General features: G+C 38.1%; 2 protein-coding genes across 8 annotated transcripts; one reads left to right on the top strand and one right to left on the bottom strand.

Annotated features, from left to right (window-relative positions):
• Nucleotides 1–64: 64 nt before the first annotated feature.
• Nucleotides 65–5,731, top strand: LOC140774892 (actin-related protein 2/3 complex subunit 2A). Of its 7 annotated transcripts, none has more exons than XR_012106662.1 (11): nucleotides 65–154; nucleotides 741–810; nucleotides 896–1,103; nucleotides 2,266–2,435; nucleotides 2,889–2,966; nucleotides 3,385–3,517; nucleotides 3,603–3,694; nucleotides 4,332–4,388; nucleotides 5,063–5,131; nucleotides 5,212–5,305; nucleotides 5,412–5,731. XR_012106662.1 is itself a non-coding variant. In XM_073118071.1 (10 exons), exons 1-10 carry the CDS (start codon nucleotides 93–95, stop codon nucleotides 5,245–5,247), a joined length of 975 nt encoding a protein of 324 aa, XP_072974172.1. In that variant the 5' UTR covers nucleotides 65–92; the 3' UTR covers nucleotides 5,248–5,731. The 7 variants fall into 7 exon arrangements, 3 of the variants coding, with proteins under 3 accessions (XP_072974172.1, XP_072974174.1, XP_072974173.1); XR_012106661.1 differs by having other exon boundaries at nucleotides 5,409–5,731; XR_012106660.1 differs by having other exon boundaries at nucleotides 5,212–5,334.
• A 1,231-nt stretch (nucleotides 5,732–6,962) lies between these two features.
• LOC140774440 (uncharacterized) lies at nucleotides 6,963–14,474 on the bottom strand. The gene is made up of 5 exons (XM_073117445.1): nucleotides 13,439–14,474; nucleotides 10,245–10,899; nucleotides 8,373–9,834; nucleotides 8,172–8,264; nucleotides 6,963–7,623 (listed from the first exon to the last, which is right to left on the bottom strand). The coding sequence occupies exons 1-5, from the start codon at nucleotides 14,103–14,105 to the stop codon at nucleotides 7,066–7,068; spliced, it is 3,435 nt and encodes a 1,144-aa protein (XP_072973546.1). The 5' UTR covers nucleotides 14,106–14,474; the 3' UTR covers nucleotides 6,963–7,065.
• Nucleotides 14,475–15,588: the final 1,114 nt, after the last annotated feature.

Here is a 15,588-nt window from a genome sequence, read left to right as displayed (position 1 = left end):
CAAGGGTATTTGTGTCAATTTAATCAGCTTCTCCTTTCTATTACCCATCTGCATCAAAGAAGCACCTCTCTTGTCTCTCTCTCCCCGACGCCATGATTCTACTGCAGTCGCCGTCGAGATTCCTGCTTCAGATCTTACAGGATCGCGTACTCAGGTTTATTTCCCGCCTCACCCTATCTATCTCTTCAAGCTCGGTCCGGTCACTCTCTTTACTTCAACTCCTTAAAACGATGATCGCGTGAGCTCTGTTAGGTTGAATCCTTGCTCGAGTTCTCGAATTTGAAAGGAAAAGGGTAATTAGAAAAGTATTCGTTGACGCGCTAGGTTTTGACACTAGATTTTGGGCAAAATACTAATTGAGCCATTTTGTTCGAATTATTCCCTATAGATTCATTATTATCATAGAAATCCGTGAAGTGTGCAACTTTGTAGGAGTAGTAGTTGTGGATCCTTGTGGTTTGCAATTATTTTAGAATTGGTTGCTATTGTTTCAAGCCACAGGGAGTGGTAATCTGTATGATAAATTGGACCCAGGAGGAGTAAGATGTTCTTCGATAAATATGAAAGCTCTGGTAGAAGCTGCAATTACAGGATTCTATAATCTCTATGATATAGCAGAAGCCACAGGGACCTAGTCTTAAAAGTTGCATTCTCGAGGGATTAATTTTTATTGCCTCATTAGTTTCTTAAATGCTTAGCAATTTGCCCAACCTTTTGATATCTAATTATTTGGTTGTCAGCACCCCGGATAAGGGAATGGATATCGATTGCCACACTGTGGAATTTGATGATGTTCGCTATCACATTCAGGTGACCGACATGTGTTCTTTGCAATTCTAGTTCTTTCGAGGTTGTGAGTTCTTGATCCTGACTAAGGTTTGGCCTTGGATTACAGTTCTCTATGAGGAACCCAAAGGTGATGGTGCTATCAGTGTCGTTGCCAGTCCCTCCTCCGGAAGCCGTTTTCTATGATGGGCTCCCATTTGGTGCCATAGAAGCTATCAAGGCAGCATATGGGGCGGTTGTGCAAATTCTTGACCCTCCAAAGGATGGGTTTAATCTCACTATGAAGATCAATTTGACGAAACTTCCGACAGATGAAGGTTCAACGAGTTTCCTTTCCAAGGTCATCATGATCTTGCTGTAATACATAGAATGATTGAAATAGTTTTGCTTGCATATTGCTAAATACATGCTTCCAGGATAAAGAGATTAATTTGATAATTCTTCTATATATGGTTTAATTTACTAATTATGACAAGTTATGGTTATTGTTTAGATTTAGAAGTCATTTGCCAAATGAAGTTCATATTATTGTGATAATGTCTAAAGAATATCACTGTGATAATGTCTAAAGAATATCACTGCAATAATGTGCTTAGGGTCTATTGTTTTGTTTGGTTGGGTTGCACAAATAAATATCTAATTGCTTCTGGCCTGTACTAACTATAAGGGGATGAATTTCAGGAATGGTAGAGGAGAAGTTATATTTTAACTTCTGAAGATCACTGGGGCAAAGACATGGAAACTTTTGCAAGATGTTAGCTTTACCCCCATTACATTATCAATTAATATGCCCATGAAATACCCTTCTGCCATTTTTCCTGTGAGACGAGATTATTTCTTGTGCAGGAAATATGCTTTTTTTTCTTCCACACTGCCCATCCAACCCCACATACAAGAAGAAAGAAAGGAAGACCACCTAGTTCTAATGAAACAAGTAGGGCATTGTTGGATTTGACTTTTCAAGTTTCATATGTATCTCTTTATTCCTCGTCCCAGGTTTTCTTTGTAGAAATCAATCAATTGATTTTTTTTTTCTCTGTAGTTCTTTGTAGCTGACAACAAACCAAGTTTATGCCTATAACTATGATACAATGGAGTAGCTTTTGGCTGTTCCAAACTTTTATTGCATAGTGGCTGCAAAACTTTCTGACTTGCTGTCATCCTATGCTCTTCAATATGCTTGTTTCAGATGGGAATCAGGATGGAGTTGCACACTTTTTCATGGTTTCATTTTTTGTCATTTTTCCAATTAGATGTTCTATGATTCTATCTTTTAGTTTGATGCTCATTCTAAAGCCTGCTGGCTACATGTGATGTTCTTGCATTGTGTGTCTATATTCAATTTTTTCTCATTATCAACTTTTCTCAGATGATGGCCTCCTGAGTGTTTTCCTTATTTTTTAGACCCATTTTCTTGTAATTTTCAGCCTCTGTCCTTCTTTCTGTTTATATATAATCTCTTTTCATGTTATGTTCCAGAACAAAGGCATGCCATTCTGGTAAAACTTGCATCCATTAGAGAAGTTGTGCTAGGTGCCCCACTGAAAGTGTTCTTAAAGCATCTTGGTACAAAAACAGTGGCTCCTGACATGGACCAGCTCGCTGCTGTTGTTCATCGGCCTAATGAATCCTTTTTTATATCTCCTCAGGTATAGATATTCTTGCCAACAAACTGTTTGTCTTCTTCGAAAAGATTATATCTTATTAATTCATGGCTAGATTTTGTTTCATCGTATTGGAAAAGGATTCTTTTTGGTGAAACTTGATCTTCTTTTAAGTTGCCATCCCTTGATCTTTCAATTGTAAACAACTGATATCAGGAAACCTTTTTTCTAATAAATTTTGGATCTTCTGGGAGGTAATTCAGTTTGTTGCTAATTATTATTCATTACTGCCTCTCTGCACCAGAATACTTATTTATGGAGTTTAGGTCTACACTATTTTTGTGGTTTTCTGATGGATCAACATTGATATGCTTTGAAGAAGACACTCATATATTGAAATTTCAGAACTACAATTATCCTATTCAGACCTGATGCTAAGTTGGAAGACTAATTTGAAATTCAGGTGAATAATTTTTTCTCGTATCTATTTGTTGGCAGGTAGATAAAGTAACTATTGTTTACCCTATGAGATTCCAGGATTCCATTGATATTGTGTTGGCAACTTCCTTCTTGCAGGTAAGTGGACCTTCTTTTCCTTAAAATGTTTTTGCATCTAGATTCTAGAGTCTCAAATAACTGCTGGAGAGGTGAAGTTCTATTAAAAAGATGCTCAAAATGACACCTTAAGTAGCATTAGTTGTTCTTTTCTAGGATATTGATGAGTAACGTCTTCCTGGAGCTATGTCTTGGTATACACTTCAGCACATCTTTAGGAAATATTTGCTAAATGCCATTGTGTGAAACAATTGTTTAACCACTAGTGATCAACTTATCATTTCCAAACAGTTGCCACATGGCTTCTCTTCTTTATTCTGATTGTGGCACAGAACATTCCTTTTCTCTGTCCGCTCAATTATTCTTCTCTTTGAGGTGGGCATTTGAAAAGCATAAGCAATGCTACTTAGTTTAATCTGTTATCTGGAATTACTTACAGGAATTTGTGGAGGCAAGGCGTACAGCTGCACTTAGTAATGCCCCATCTTGTATGTGGTCAGCAACCCCTCCTCTTGAGATGAAAGGAGCTCCTGCCAATGCTTTAACTGCAAATGCAGGATTTGTTACTTTTGGTAATGAAAAACGTATTGACTTGAATTTCTTTTCTCCTTGCTCATTTCACCTCTAATACAGATTTCTCTTATGTGCACTGCGCAGTGGTTTTCCCCCGCCATGTTGAAGGCAAAAAACTGGACAAAACTGTTTGGAGTTTACTAACATTTCATGCTTATGTCAGTTATCATGTCAAGGTGGGATTGTCTTCTGTTGGATATGGATTTTTTTTTCCTGTTCTTTTATTAATGATACCAGTTGGTTCTTGTAGATATCATCGTATTTCTCTTGCTTTAAATGTATTTACTAATTGGGCAAGTGGCTGATAGTGACCAACTTTAACAAGGGATGAAAGAGGGATATGGAAACAAGTTGGCTCATAGAGTAATGAATTATGGAGGTCACTGCCCTTTTATTAGGACAGTCAGAACATTATGGGGAATATAGTGCAGATCAGTGTGATCTTTATAAAATTAAAAAAGACAAATGAGAGTGTGGGAGAAATGAAGTGATGAAACACAAAGATACAGTGAGGAGATCCACTTTAAAGTAAGGAATGGATTTAATTTTTAATCAAGATGGCTGGATATCTTCACCTACATGTAAAATCTTCCTTAGTGAGTATCTCCTGGGCATGTTCTCTTTCAGTAGGGTCTTTCTTTTTAAAATATATCTGTTTCTTTGCTCTCTGGATCAAAGGTTCATTTTCAACCATACTTGATGAGAATTACTTGTCAGTCATCATCGTCTATACTGAATAGCACATCTTGTTTGGACTTTGCACACCTGCAATTGCTATTTATATGAGAGTATTTATGTTTGTTTGTTTAACAGTGTTCTGAAGGATTCATGCACACCAGAATGAGGCGTCGAGTGGAGTCGTTGATTCAGGTAAACCTGCTACCCCTTGATTATTCTCTATAATATGTAAGAGCTAAGAATTGACCTTCAATTATAGTGTGCTTTCAAGTTTCTACCTAGTCAGGGGAAACAGTTGTAAGTCTCTCACTAAAATCATCACCCTCATGCATAAACATCACATTTGAAATCAAGTATTAGGTTGTAGATGATGATGTAAGTGTGCAATCTAAATCCATTTTATACCAATCCTTCAAGTATTAAGTCTTCATTGTCACCTTTATATATCCTTTTAGTTATCATTAATTTGGACGCCTGGAAATCCGTTACATAGAAATAGAAATCTGCAAATACGAAGAATATGGAAGATTTATCTAGGGTACTTGCGGCATGGTAAGCAAATTAATATGAAAACAACTAACAGAATAGCAATTTTCTTATAAATTAACTCTCCATCTTCTAGTGGTTGTATGAAACAAAGACTAGTTGTTCATCAAGTTTTATGGGATTGTGCAACTAGTAGTTGTTCATTGATATTTTAAGGTGCTTCTTCTTTAGATTCGTTTTACAAGTTACAAATTTGAGATTTGAGTTCTTGATTGCACATTTGTACTTCTAAGTGGCCCTTTTCTTGGAATGGGTAGGAGCCAACAATATGCTTGTTTGATGAAAGAACTCCTGTTCATTTCTTCTATTTCATGACCCAGGCCCTGGATCGTGCAAAACCAGATGTCGAAAAGGCCAAGTTATTGCAAGGGAGGTCCTTCAAAAGACTGGTTCGTGTCAGAAAACCCCAATAAATGTTCTTCGCATTCCTTTAGGTTTTAGCACTGATATTATGATATTATTCGGTCAGAGCCTGAAAGAAGGACGCAACAGTTCAAATTCATGAAAGTCTACAGTTCCAAAAGACAAAGGTTAATCTGCCTTCCGGGGTTATGCTTCCAAGGGTGCGAGTCCGAGCTTGACAGGAGTTCAGGCAATGTTTGATCTTATTATACCCCGACTGTTCATCAGATTTACATCTGATGTTTTTTTTATTCAATTTTACAGCAGACTAATGAAGAGGTAAAGAAATACTGACAAATTCGGTCACAGATATTTGAGCTGAAATGTCAACCCTCTGTGCATCAGGATGTAGTTAACGTGGTAGTGGAGTTGTATCATTAAATCTCAGCTTTGTGGACTGGCTCATTGTGTTGCTTAAAATCCTTTGGGCTTGTGGTTAGGATTGTCGAACTTTCTTGGCACCGTAATGAAGTTATATAGATAGATATGTCTGTTTGTGTATATATATCTACAGATCTGTTATGTTGTATTGAGAGAAGTTCCTATAAGTCTGTTATTCAGTAATGTTGCCGTTTGGTTATTCGTCAGTAAGGGTTTAGCTTACGACGTGTTTTTGTACAGGGTGGGTGATTGCCTGATTGGTGTGTTCATCTCATCGTGCGATCGAGATCACAAGATATTTATTTGTTGTTTATTGCAAGGTGGGTAAAGCATGTTGTTAATGCGTAAATTGCGTCCAAAAAACTCCACCAAGAGAATCAACTAGTCTTCTCATTTATATCTATCGCGTATGTTATATAGATAAACAGCAAGCTTGGCGATGCTCCAGCCGGCACCAAGTGCTCTAATCGGCCTTGCCTTAGAACATTCTCGGTGTGGGTTCTATTCTCGTCCACCGTGGAGTACGACTGATCCGTGCTCTTCCTGTTCTCCCCACCCTCCACTGAATCGTTCGTCTCTGGGGTCAACGACCCCCTTTATCCTGCCTGGGCGACCGTTATCTTCCTCTTCCTCTAACCACTTGAACGTCGATGTAGTCAACGCCCCCTTCGGCTGTGAACCCGACATGCTTGATAGATTCCCTTTCCTTCCTCATGAGCAGCTCTTTTCAAGCTTTGAAAACCTACTCAAACCCGTGTCACGTAGAGACGACACGTCGCAACGCACCATTGCACGGACGAAGAGCCATGCTGGAGCCTTTTGCGAGGTGACTAATAAATTAACACTCGTGTGTTATGTATGACACACGACTGACTTGAGGTTTCCTTTTCGAAAATATATTGCATACCACTAAACACATTTCATCAAACAAGAGTGGTGGAAACTTCCCATCCCATCCAAGAAAAATTACCCAAGATAATGAGAAATTAAAAACAAAAACAAAACAAAAAATAAATTGAGAAACTAATCTAATCGTATATGTATTCCATTTTACTGAACGGCCAGGCCTAATGTACTGACCTTTCTAGCTTTCCTTGACCTCGTAATCTTCATAGGCTAATTCGGGCCTCAAACTGGGTCAAACAGTAAAGTCAATGCGGTAAAAATTGAAGCCCAGCTTGAACTCGACAAGTGCCGTGTGTCACCAGACTCACCACACATGCAGATAGGCTCGTTAACTTGCAACTGTGAACATCGAAAGTAAGCTCAGTGATACATAAGGAAGAGAATTGAGTAATATAAAAGATGCACCAACAATTCATTACTCCTTCAATCGGCTTTCATTTTGAGATATATAATGCAATGCAGGAGGAAAACCACTTCATTTAAGGAGTGGAAAAGAGAAAAAAGAAAGAAGGATGCTAGAAAGAAAAGACATGCAGAAATAGAAACTTTTATGATGCAGCTCGAAAACAAGCAACAAAGGGGTGACAGGACCCTCTGAGCAAAGATGGCATTAGGAAACTAAATAGAAAATGTTTCAATGTGTACTTCCGGGAGAATTAGGTATCCGACTTAAATTTACGCTCTGCTCCATCACTAAAGCCTCACAATCCTGAGAATCATTAGTAAAAACAACAGCACCACAAATTAAATTAGATTGTTGTTCTTCAGCACCAACAGATTCATCTCCATCATCATCACCATCACCATCACCATCACCAGTAGTATTCTTCTCTTCTTCCATGGTACCAGCAGGATCAACACTTGCGAGAAGCGAATTCTCTGTGTCACGAGCAGGACTAGCACTCACTTGCAGTGGGTTCTCTTCACCAGGACTAGCACACACTTGCAATGGGTTCTCTTCCCCATTGCTACAAGGATCGACAATTACCGCTGGTGTTTTCTCTTCCACTTTAATTTCGGGATCACAACTAACCATAGATGTGTCCTCTGCTACAGTCTTGTCAACTTTCTGTAATTTCTCTTCATCAATAGCTTCTGCACAGTTTTTGTTTCCTTCGGTATGAAAATATGGTGAAGCAGCAAGTGAAACTTTTAGCCTTTCAGTCTGCCTCTTGTAAAGGGATATAGCTCTCTGTAGACCAAAGAATAAGATCAAATCAACCATATAAAATTAGATTATCGAAAGTTTAAAAATGCAAAAGACAAATGCTTCTTTACAATATTAAAACAAACATCCAGTATATGAAGTGACGGGCAGTTCCCATCTGTCACAGGGAATCAGACTAGCTTTGTGATCGTATATATGTTGCCACTAATCAATTCTTACATATAGAAATGTTATCAAACAAATAGGGCATGATACTTATTGCTCGGAATATAATTTAATAGTTTTCAGTATATTCTAGTCTGACGGTCTTTTAACATTTACAGATTTGTGCTTTTATTTTTTTAATGTAACAGCCAACTGTATGCCATAACCTCTGAGATCCACCTTGTTAAATGACTACCAGTTATAGACTTAAACTCCTTCAAAAATCTGGGCAAAGAAAATCACACAATTATATAGGAGGTGTGAGCTTCAGTGGTACATACTTAGATTTGATTTGAAGTACATGCCTAAGCACAGCAGGGAAAAATAAAAACCAAGTTAAAGATGGAGATATCTCATTGCAAAAATACCTGAAAAATAGCATCTCCAGTTGCAGGAAAAAGTGAGTGGAAAAGGTTGTCACTTGCCCCCTTTCTTTTCACTGGACAAACTTTGTTGTTAATCTGCAACAACATAAACAACATTCCATTTGAAGAAGAGATTAATGATAACTTGGAAAAGAAATACACAAAAAAGTTTGTTCCACATCCAGCCATCTTAATTTTTCATACCTGAGAGTCTCCATTCTTGGATATGTTGCATGCACCAGCAATGCCAAGCTCTCCCAATATGGACATGCACTTCATTTGCAACTTTGAATCAATGAGATCTTGAGAGATATTGATCCTGGAAAGGTAATTTGCAAGGAAGCTGGTATTATCATCACCTGAAGCCTTAGAAGGAACAGGTATTTTCTTGTTTTGAGCATTTGAAGGACTTTTGACAGCATTCTTTGACAGAGGTGTATCACTTGATCGTGTTGCTTCAATGTCTTCAGTTGCCAAACTTTCTGATCCATGCTGCTTAATTTCAGGCTGAAGTCCAGATTGCCCACTGGAAGCTTCATCTACAGGCGGATATGCTGAATATTCTAGTTCCTTCTGAGAAACAGCAAGTTCCATATCGGACATGCCATTTTGTTCCTTCCATGTATCAGCAGTCATCTCCCATCCTTTGCTGCCACTAAGGGATCTATCCTGATCCCATTCTGGCCTACCATACATGCGGGAGTCATCACCAAATACACCATTGCTTCCATCCCAAACTTGCAAGTGAGGAGGACATGATCCATCTACTGGATTGTGCCACCCATATGGACGAACATGACCTGAAAACCTATCAACTGCTTCATGCATGTGATAAGAAACCCCTGTATGGGTCAACCCAACTGGCGGTCTGACAGCAAATAAAGGTGGAGCAGGAAATTGATGGACTGGGTGAAATCCAGGAGGGCCATGCTGGAGAGGGATAAAACCATTGGCAACTGGGGAAGGCCAATTTGGAGTATTCTTCCAAGCTCCCCGCTCCAAATTTAGATCATTCCTCCTGTGACGGCTATGGGATTTACGATCCGCATTCTGGACTCTGTTATCATCTTCATACAAACCCAAACTGGCAGGACCATCAATTCCAAGCCTGAAAGGTGGTAGAGGTGGAAGATTATTTGGTGAACTACCATAGACAGGACCGCTTCTGTTAACAGACGATGAACCAATAGGAGTTTGCTCCCTATTGCCAATGGCAGCTTGGGAACGATCATCCAGAAGTGACTTTTCCGAAAGCAAGTCACTTTCTCTATCTCTATCTCTATCCCTATCCCTATCTCTATCTCTATCTTTGGTGATGCTGCTCTTTTGGCCTACTTCAATATCAAGACTACGCCTGGGACCACTTCTATCTGAAAACCTTCGGTCACTTGTTGATGAAGGAGATCTGTCAGCTAAATGATTTGGTGAAGTATGAATTTCTGATCTTGGAGTCCTCTCATATTGTGAAGCAGCAACTTCTGCTAAAAAATCATGTGGCTGAATGTCATCCTCTGGTTTAAACTTCTCCAGAGGCCGAGATTCTGAAAACCTCTCGCGGACTCTAGAAGCATTAGTGCGGTCTCCTGTAGAAGAAGCTGTTCTAGAACGAAGTCTCTCTTCAGATGGTGATTCTTTCTTTGCAGAATCTGTCTGCTTAGAGCTACGCCTGTAAGTTATATATCAAACTTGTAGTTAATAAACAATTTATCAAAGTAAGCCGGATATAAATGCAGACAATTTGAATGATTAAATCATTAAATACATATTCCATTATCCAATACCATAATGAACTTATTTAACAAGGACTGATTAAAGAAGGCAAAGCAGAGCTACAATAACTAGGTGGCATCATATCAAAGTCTTCTCTCATTGAATACATGTTCAAGTTTAGAGCATGAGGCAAAGTAAAGATGCCGTATTATTAGAAAGGTTAAACAAATAATCAACAAAATGACTAATAAAAGGATTTACTACGTTAATACAGCATTAATCTTTGTTTAAACAAAGATAAGAAAAGATAATATCGGCTAGCTCCCATAGAACATCATCAAGCATCAATATTAGACAAAAAATTACCTGCTCTGATCTTTGTCATGGTAAGAACTTGAGCTAGTAGATCTCTTTGGATGGCTATTATTTATACTAGAATCAACCTTCTCTGAAAATCGATACTCTGGCTTATGTCTCTCATAATGGGAATCAAACCGGCTACTTGATGAATATTTTTCCACATCTTCACGTGGTTCCTTGCGAGGCTTCAAATCACTATGGTCCTCATTTTCCTCAGAAGACCTTTTCCTTCCTCTGTCATCTCTATGCTTGGTTCGGTGATCATCATCATAGGATTTGCCATAATGATCACTGTCCAGGAGCTTACTCTTGTTAGAGCGACTCTCTGAAGATTTACTTTTCTCCCTAAAATTCTTATGGTCTGACTTGTCACTTGCATGATCTTGCAAGGAACGTTCATCACGTCGGTCATCTGGGTATCTTCTATCCCTGTCAACATCATCCCTGTACTTATCAGTATACTTTACATCATCATGCCTGTGATCTTTATAGACTCTACTTTTAGTTTGATCATCTCTAGAGGATAGTTTCCTGTGATCACTCTCCCTGCCATCGCCCAGCCTTTTATCTTTATCGTCAGTGTCGTCCCTTCTCCTCTTGATATTTTTCTCAAGTTCCTTTTCAATTAGAGGATTATGTAATTCCTCTTTTGCTTGATGTTCTGTCAATGAAATATATAATGGAATCATGAGATAATAGAGAATAAAAAAATAAGCAGCATTAAATCTATATGAATCAGATTTGAAGTTTGTAATACACGATAAACCACATCGAACACAACCAACAGGTTAATACAAGAAATATCCTACAAATGAGTATTAGATCCATTTTAGTATACTAAATAGCCGACATAAATCTTAAGGAAATGGAAGAAAAATTATCTAAAGGAGCCTTGAAAGGAAAAGGTTCATATGAGGGTTGCAATTGATGGCAAGATATGACGCCATAGCTAAAGGATGATGGAAAAATGAATCCTGTTGTTAGTGGGGAAAAACTTCAGGCACACAAAATTCAGAAAGCCATACCTTTCTGCCGCAAGTTATCATGGTTCTTTGCCCAGTTACGCGTTCAAGAGATTATATTTTTTGGTACTGCTAAAGCATGGGCATCCCCTAAAGCCAACATGTACTAAGAAAATCCTTATAGAAGCGATCGAATTTGAAAAAATGTTGTAGAAGTTTCTCTCAAATAATATGGACACATAGAACCAATAAAATAGACTACCCTACCAAGCAAGTGGCCTTACAAGCTACCAATATCCTAAAAAACATATCCAGCTGAAAATAAGGATGTGGTCTTCCCATTCAAAATAACTTCTCACTGCACCAAAAATACAAAAGAAACATTCCTTGGTAAAATCAATTTTATAACAAGAAAATGATTTCAATGCAAGAACAATCCTGATTAAATTAGGAATGCTTCCTACGATCTTGATACATACATAAAGCACATAGATACAAACTTATGCAAAATTTTCAGCATTAAAATTATCAGACAAACATAGGCTAGATAAAACAGTAAGTTGGCTAACAAAACAATCAAATAAAAATAATAACCAATACCCAAATCCATAATGCAAACTGACAATGAAAGGAGATGGAAGCTAATCAAGTTTAACTGAGCCAATTGGACAAAAATGGAACCAATTGAGCCAAAGAACTTCAAAGGGGGAAGGTTGATAATGATGTTTGCATCACATCTTCCTGTGGCGAAACATAATGGCACCAATGAAGCAGCTCATAGCCTCATACGTGTCCATCAAGCAACAAGATAGAACTATATTTTGTACAGGAAGAAGGCCCACAAAATTTGAAGCCAATTAGATATATAATTTTATTTCTAGCAAACTCTGCTTTTTAACTTACTTTCACATACCAGCAACAAACCATATTTTGTTTCTACAAGATATTCACTCCCAGACATCTTACAGGGCACATCAACTTAAGTTTATCAATGCACAACCTTAAACTTCAAATTAGTTAAATGTCGTAAAATAACTCAAGAAAAACAAAATGTGAAAATCCCACCTCATGGTTTAGCCACTAAAAGTAGTAAACAACAGCATATTTTACATGATACCAACTCTTTAAGCTTTCCACCAGACAACAATAGTCAGTCGGAGAGAATGAGGCCCAAGTTCAAATAAATAGTTCTACTTATTACCCAAGGAATAGCCATATTAATTCCTAGATTGCATCGTACAACTTTAATAGGTGGCATAGCACATTAGGCTATTCATCATCAATGTAAAAATGACCTGAGAATATAACATGAGTTCTTTGAAAGTAACAATCGATCTTCTAGATAAGACTTAGTTCAATCTATGTTCAAACTATTTGCTTGTCAACATCAGCTAAGAATGCTGATGGGTCAATGAACATATAATTCAATCATGGATTTCAATCATGAAAGCAATGTCACATTAATTGACAACCATTTCACTAAGCTTATCAAATAATAATAGGTTTTACAATTTAGCTAGTTCAGGGTCAGAAATCAAACATAATGACAGAAGACAAAGTCAGAGAAAAAGAAGAGTAAGAGAAGAGAATTATATGTATTGAATTTGATACCAAATTGATAAGAGGAAACAATAGTGAGGAGTAAACAGTCTGTAGGTAGTCAAAGAAAGTCTTCTCATTGGACTCCTAAAATAAGAGATAAAGCTCTAAGAAATCTAATCAATCTTACAAGTTAACCAACCAACAAAGATTCTTAAATGATTTTGGTTACTGCAGCATTATAATAACCTAGTACTATAGATTATTTTGTTCCCTAAAATAACCATAAATATTACGATAACATAAAGAAAAGCCTAAGACCTTCTTAGACTTATATTTGGACTTCTTCATCACCACATTCTCACAAGTCACAACACTATGCCTCCAAGTATATACATATATCCAATAAAAACAAGGACAACAAACTAAGCTTATATACACAAATACAATGCAAAGGAGTGTGTGTGAGTGTGAGAGAGAGAGAGAGAGCACTTAACCTCAGAGAAACTTATCAAGAATAACAAAGGTAAACTTCATCAACCAAACTTTAGGCTAGTAATTTGTGCAACAGCGGGAATACGCATTAGCATTTCAGAAGCATTTGAAAAGGTTAAAAACACAAAGATATTGCTTTGTGCAGGATTTTCCTTTTGCTTGACACTAACCAACAAATAAATATATGATCTACGAATTACTTACCAGCAGCATCTACATCTTTCTTGGGCACATATTCTTCTTCAGTGCTACCTGTTTTAGAACCATGCTTTCTACTCCCCACATCATCAGATCTCTCATACTTAGAATCCTGCCCCTTCTTATCCCTGTCTGAACCTCGCTCCCTGTCCCTATCCCTCTCCTTCTCATCCTTTCCCTGACTACTACTCTCTCTCCGGCCCGATTCCTTCTCCGACCTGCGCTTTCCTGACTCAATCTTTCCCCCACTCTCATCATTCCTTTCATTCGAACCCTCGGTCCTTCTGCTAGACTTGCACTTCGAGTCATCACTAGAAAGCTTTGATTTTGAGCTCTTATCAACATCCACAGGCCCAAAAACGTCACCTCTACTCCTCTTCTCAGAACAAACATCCTCCCCACCGCCGCTCCACCGGTCAGCAGCCGCGGCATCCTCTATCCTTTCCTTCCGCTTCTTCCCGTGCTCTACATGTCCGTTACCCACCCCAGAAAGCTCCGATTTCCGCTTCTCGCATTCCAAATCCTTCGAAACCCTAGATTCAAATCCTGCACCCGGGTCCTCCTCCCGTGGCTTCCTCTCCTTCGGACTACGCTCCTCCTCCTCCGAGTCAGACCAATCCTTCGAGCTATGCTTGTGCGACCGATGCGACCTGTGGCGAGAGCTCCGCGGCATCTTGAAGACGAAACCCCAAACCAAAACCCTAAATCCCGAAACTTCGAATCGAGCGGCAGAAAATAAAAAAGCCAGATAACCAAACACTACCGCTACTCACTCAATCCCTTAAAAAGATTCCACCGAATCGACTTACTTGAGCAGCGGAATCGGATCGAGGAGTCAAGAAAACGCAAAATCTGATCCAAAATTGCACGAGCGGGAGGAAGAAGAATAAAGGAGAAGCCGTTGGAGAGGAGGGATTGGATCGATCCAAGGGAGAGGGGAGAGGGGAGAGGGGCGAGGGGAAGAAGGGGAGGGGGGATATGGAGGCGGCGGCGAAGGGAAGAAGAGGGATGGATCTGAGAGAGAGATAGAGAAGGGAGCGGAAAATATTTGGGTTCTTTCTTCGGGGGGATTGGATTCGAGTCTGAAGCGCGTCTCGCGGATGGGGTCGAACTTGACTTGCTTGCTTCTCAAATGACGAGTTTACCCTCGGTTTGATTTTGTGGTTGTCTCTCATCGTGTCCGTGCCTGATTGGTTACGGGTAAGGGCGTAAGGCTCGTAATTATATAACGCATGAGGCTATGCCTATGCGGATAATGTTATATTGCAAAATTACGTTTTCGACCCCTCAAATTGTGAATTTTATAATATTGCACATCTCAAGATTATTGTGTAAGATTTTTTGGATTGTGTATACTTTTTATATCCTAGTGAAAATATTTACTTCAATGGTTGAGACCCCCAATTTTTTAAGTGAGTTTTATTGTCATTAAAACAAAAACAAAAAAAGTGTAGTTAGACCTAGTTTTCTATAATCTATTAAGATGAGGCTAAGATTCTCTATCAACATCTCTGCATGATACCAATGTAAATGCATACAAGCTTTAAGCTTTTAGTCAACGGATAAAGTTATCTAATCTAAACTCTAAGTCGTTGTGTCGCTGAATATTTTTTTTCAAACTAACATACTATTGAGTCATTAAACTGAGTTAAACCGAACCATCAAACCAAACTAAGTCACTGATAACTAAATAATTTGTCCACAATAAATTTACTAGAGTTGATTTTGTACTTATGACATCTTACCTTTCCAACTTCCTAAAATTACGTGGTTAGTTACAACTTCTTCAATTTTTTTTATTATTCAAAAACCTAAATACTAGATATAAACTAGACAAAGACTAAACCTTTCTAGATATAGAAACTTTTATATCCCACAAAACTTTAATCAATATAGTAAGATATCTAGTGTAAATTTTAATTTTTGTGTATTGCTGAACTATTACTTTAAACTAAACGCTGTCGAGACATGCTTTAAGTTTTTTGTATTATCGAGTTAATCCTCTAAACTAATTATTCCGTCAAGTTATCAACTAAGCCGAATTATTAAGCCAAACCACTAAATCATCAAAAAAAAAAAAATTTCTTCAAAATAACTATTGAGGTGGAAGTAAATCTCTTCAATCCTCTTACACTTGCAAAAGACGATAAAAAAAC

This window comes from Typha angustifolia, chromosome 13 (assembly GCF_048772165.1).
Source record: "Typha angustifolia cultivar Huaian chromosome 13, ASM4877216v1, whole genome shotgun sequence".
Lineage (NCBI taxonomy): Eukaryota > Viridiplantae > Streptophyta > Magnoliopsida > Poales > Typhaceae > Typha > Typha angustifolia.
This window is presented reverse-complemented; position numbering and strand designations above follow the sequence as displayed.

Excerpts from the sequence above, each read along its gene's own strand:
- LOC140774892 (XM_073118071.1), top strand. The coding sequence starts at position 93 with ATGATTCTACTGCAGTCGCCGTCGAGATTCCTGCTTCAGATCTTACAG. Across the intron at positions 2,967-3,384 it reads TGGCAACTTCCTTCTTGCAG|GAATTTGTGGAGGCAAGGCG; the intron begins GTAAGTGGACCT and ends AATTACTTACAG. Across the intron at positions 3,695-4,331 it reads ATGTCAGTTATCATGTCAAG|TGTTCTGAAGGATTCATGCA; the intron begins GTGGGATTGTCT and ends TTTGTTTAACAG.
- LOC140774440 (XM_073117445.1), bottom strand. The coding sequence starts at position 14,105 with ATGCCGCGGAGCTCTCGCCACAGGTCGCATCGGTCGCACAAGCATAGC. Across the intron at positions 10,900-13,438 it reads GAAAGATGTAGATGCTGCTG|AACATCAAGCAAAAGAGGAA; the intron begins GTAAGTAATTCG and ends TTTCATTGACAG. Across the intron at positions 8,265-8,372 it reads CCAAGAATGGAGACTCTCAG|ATTAACAACAAAGTTTGTCC; the intron begins GTATGAAAAATT and ends ATGTTGTTGCAG.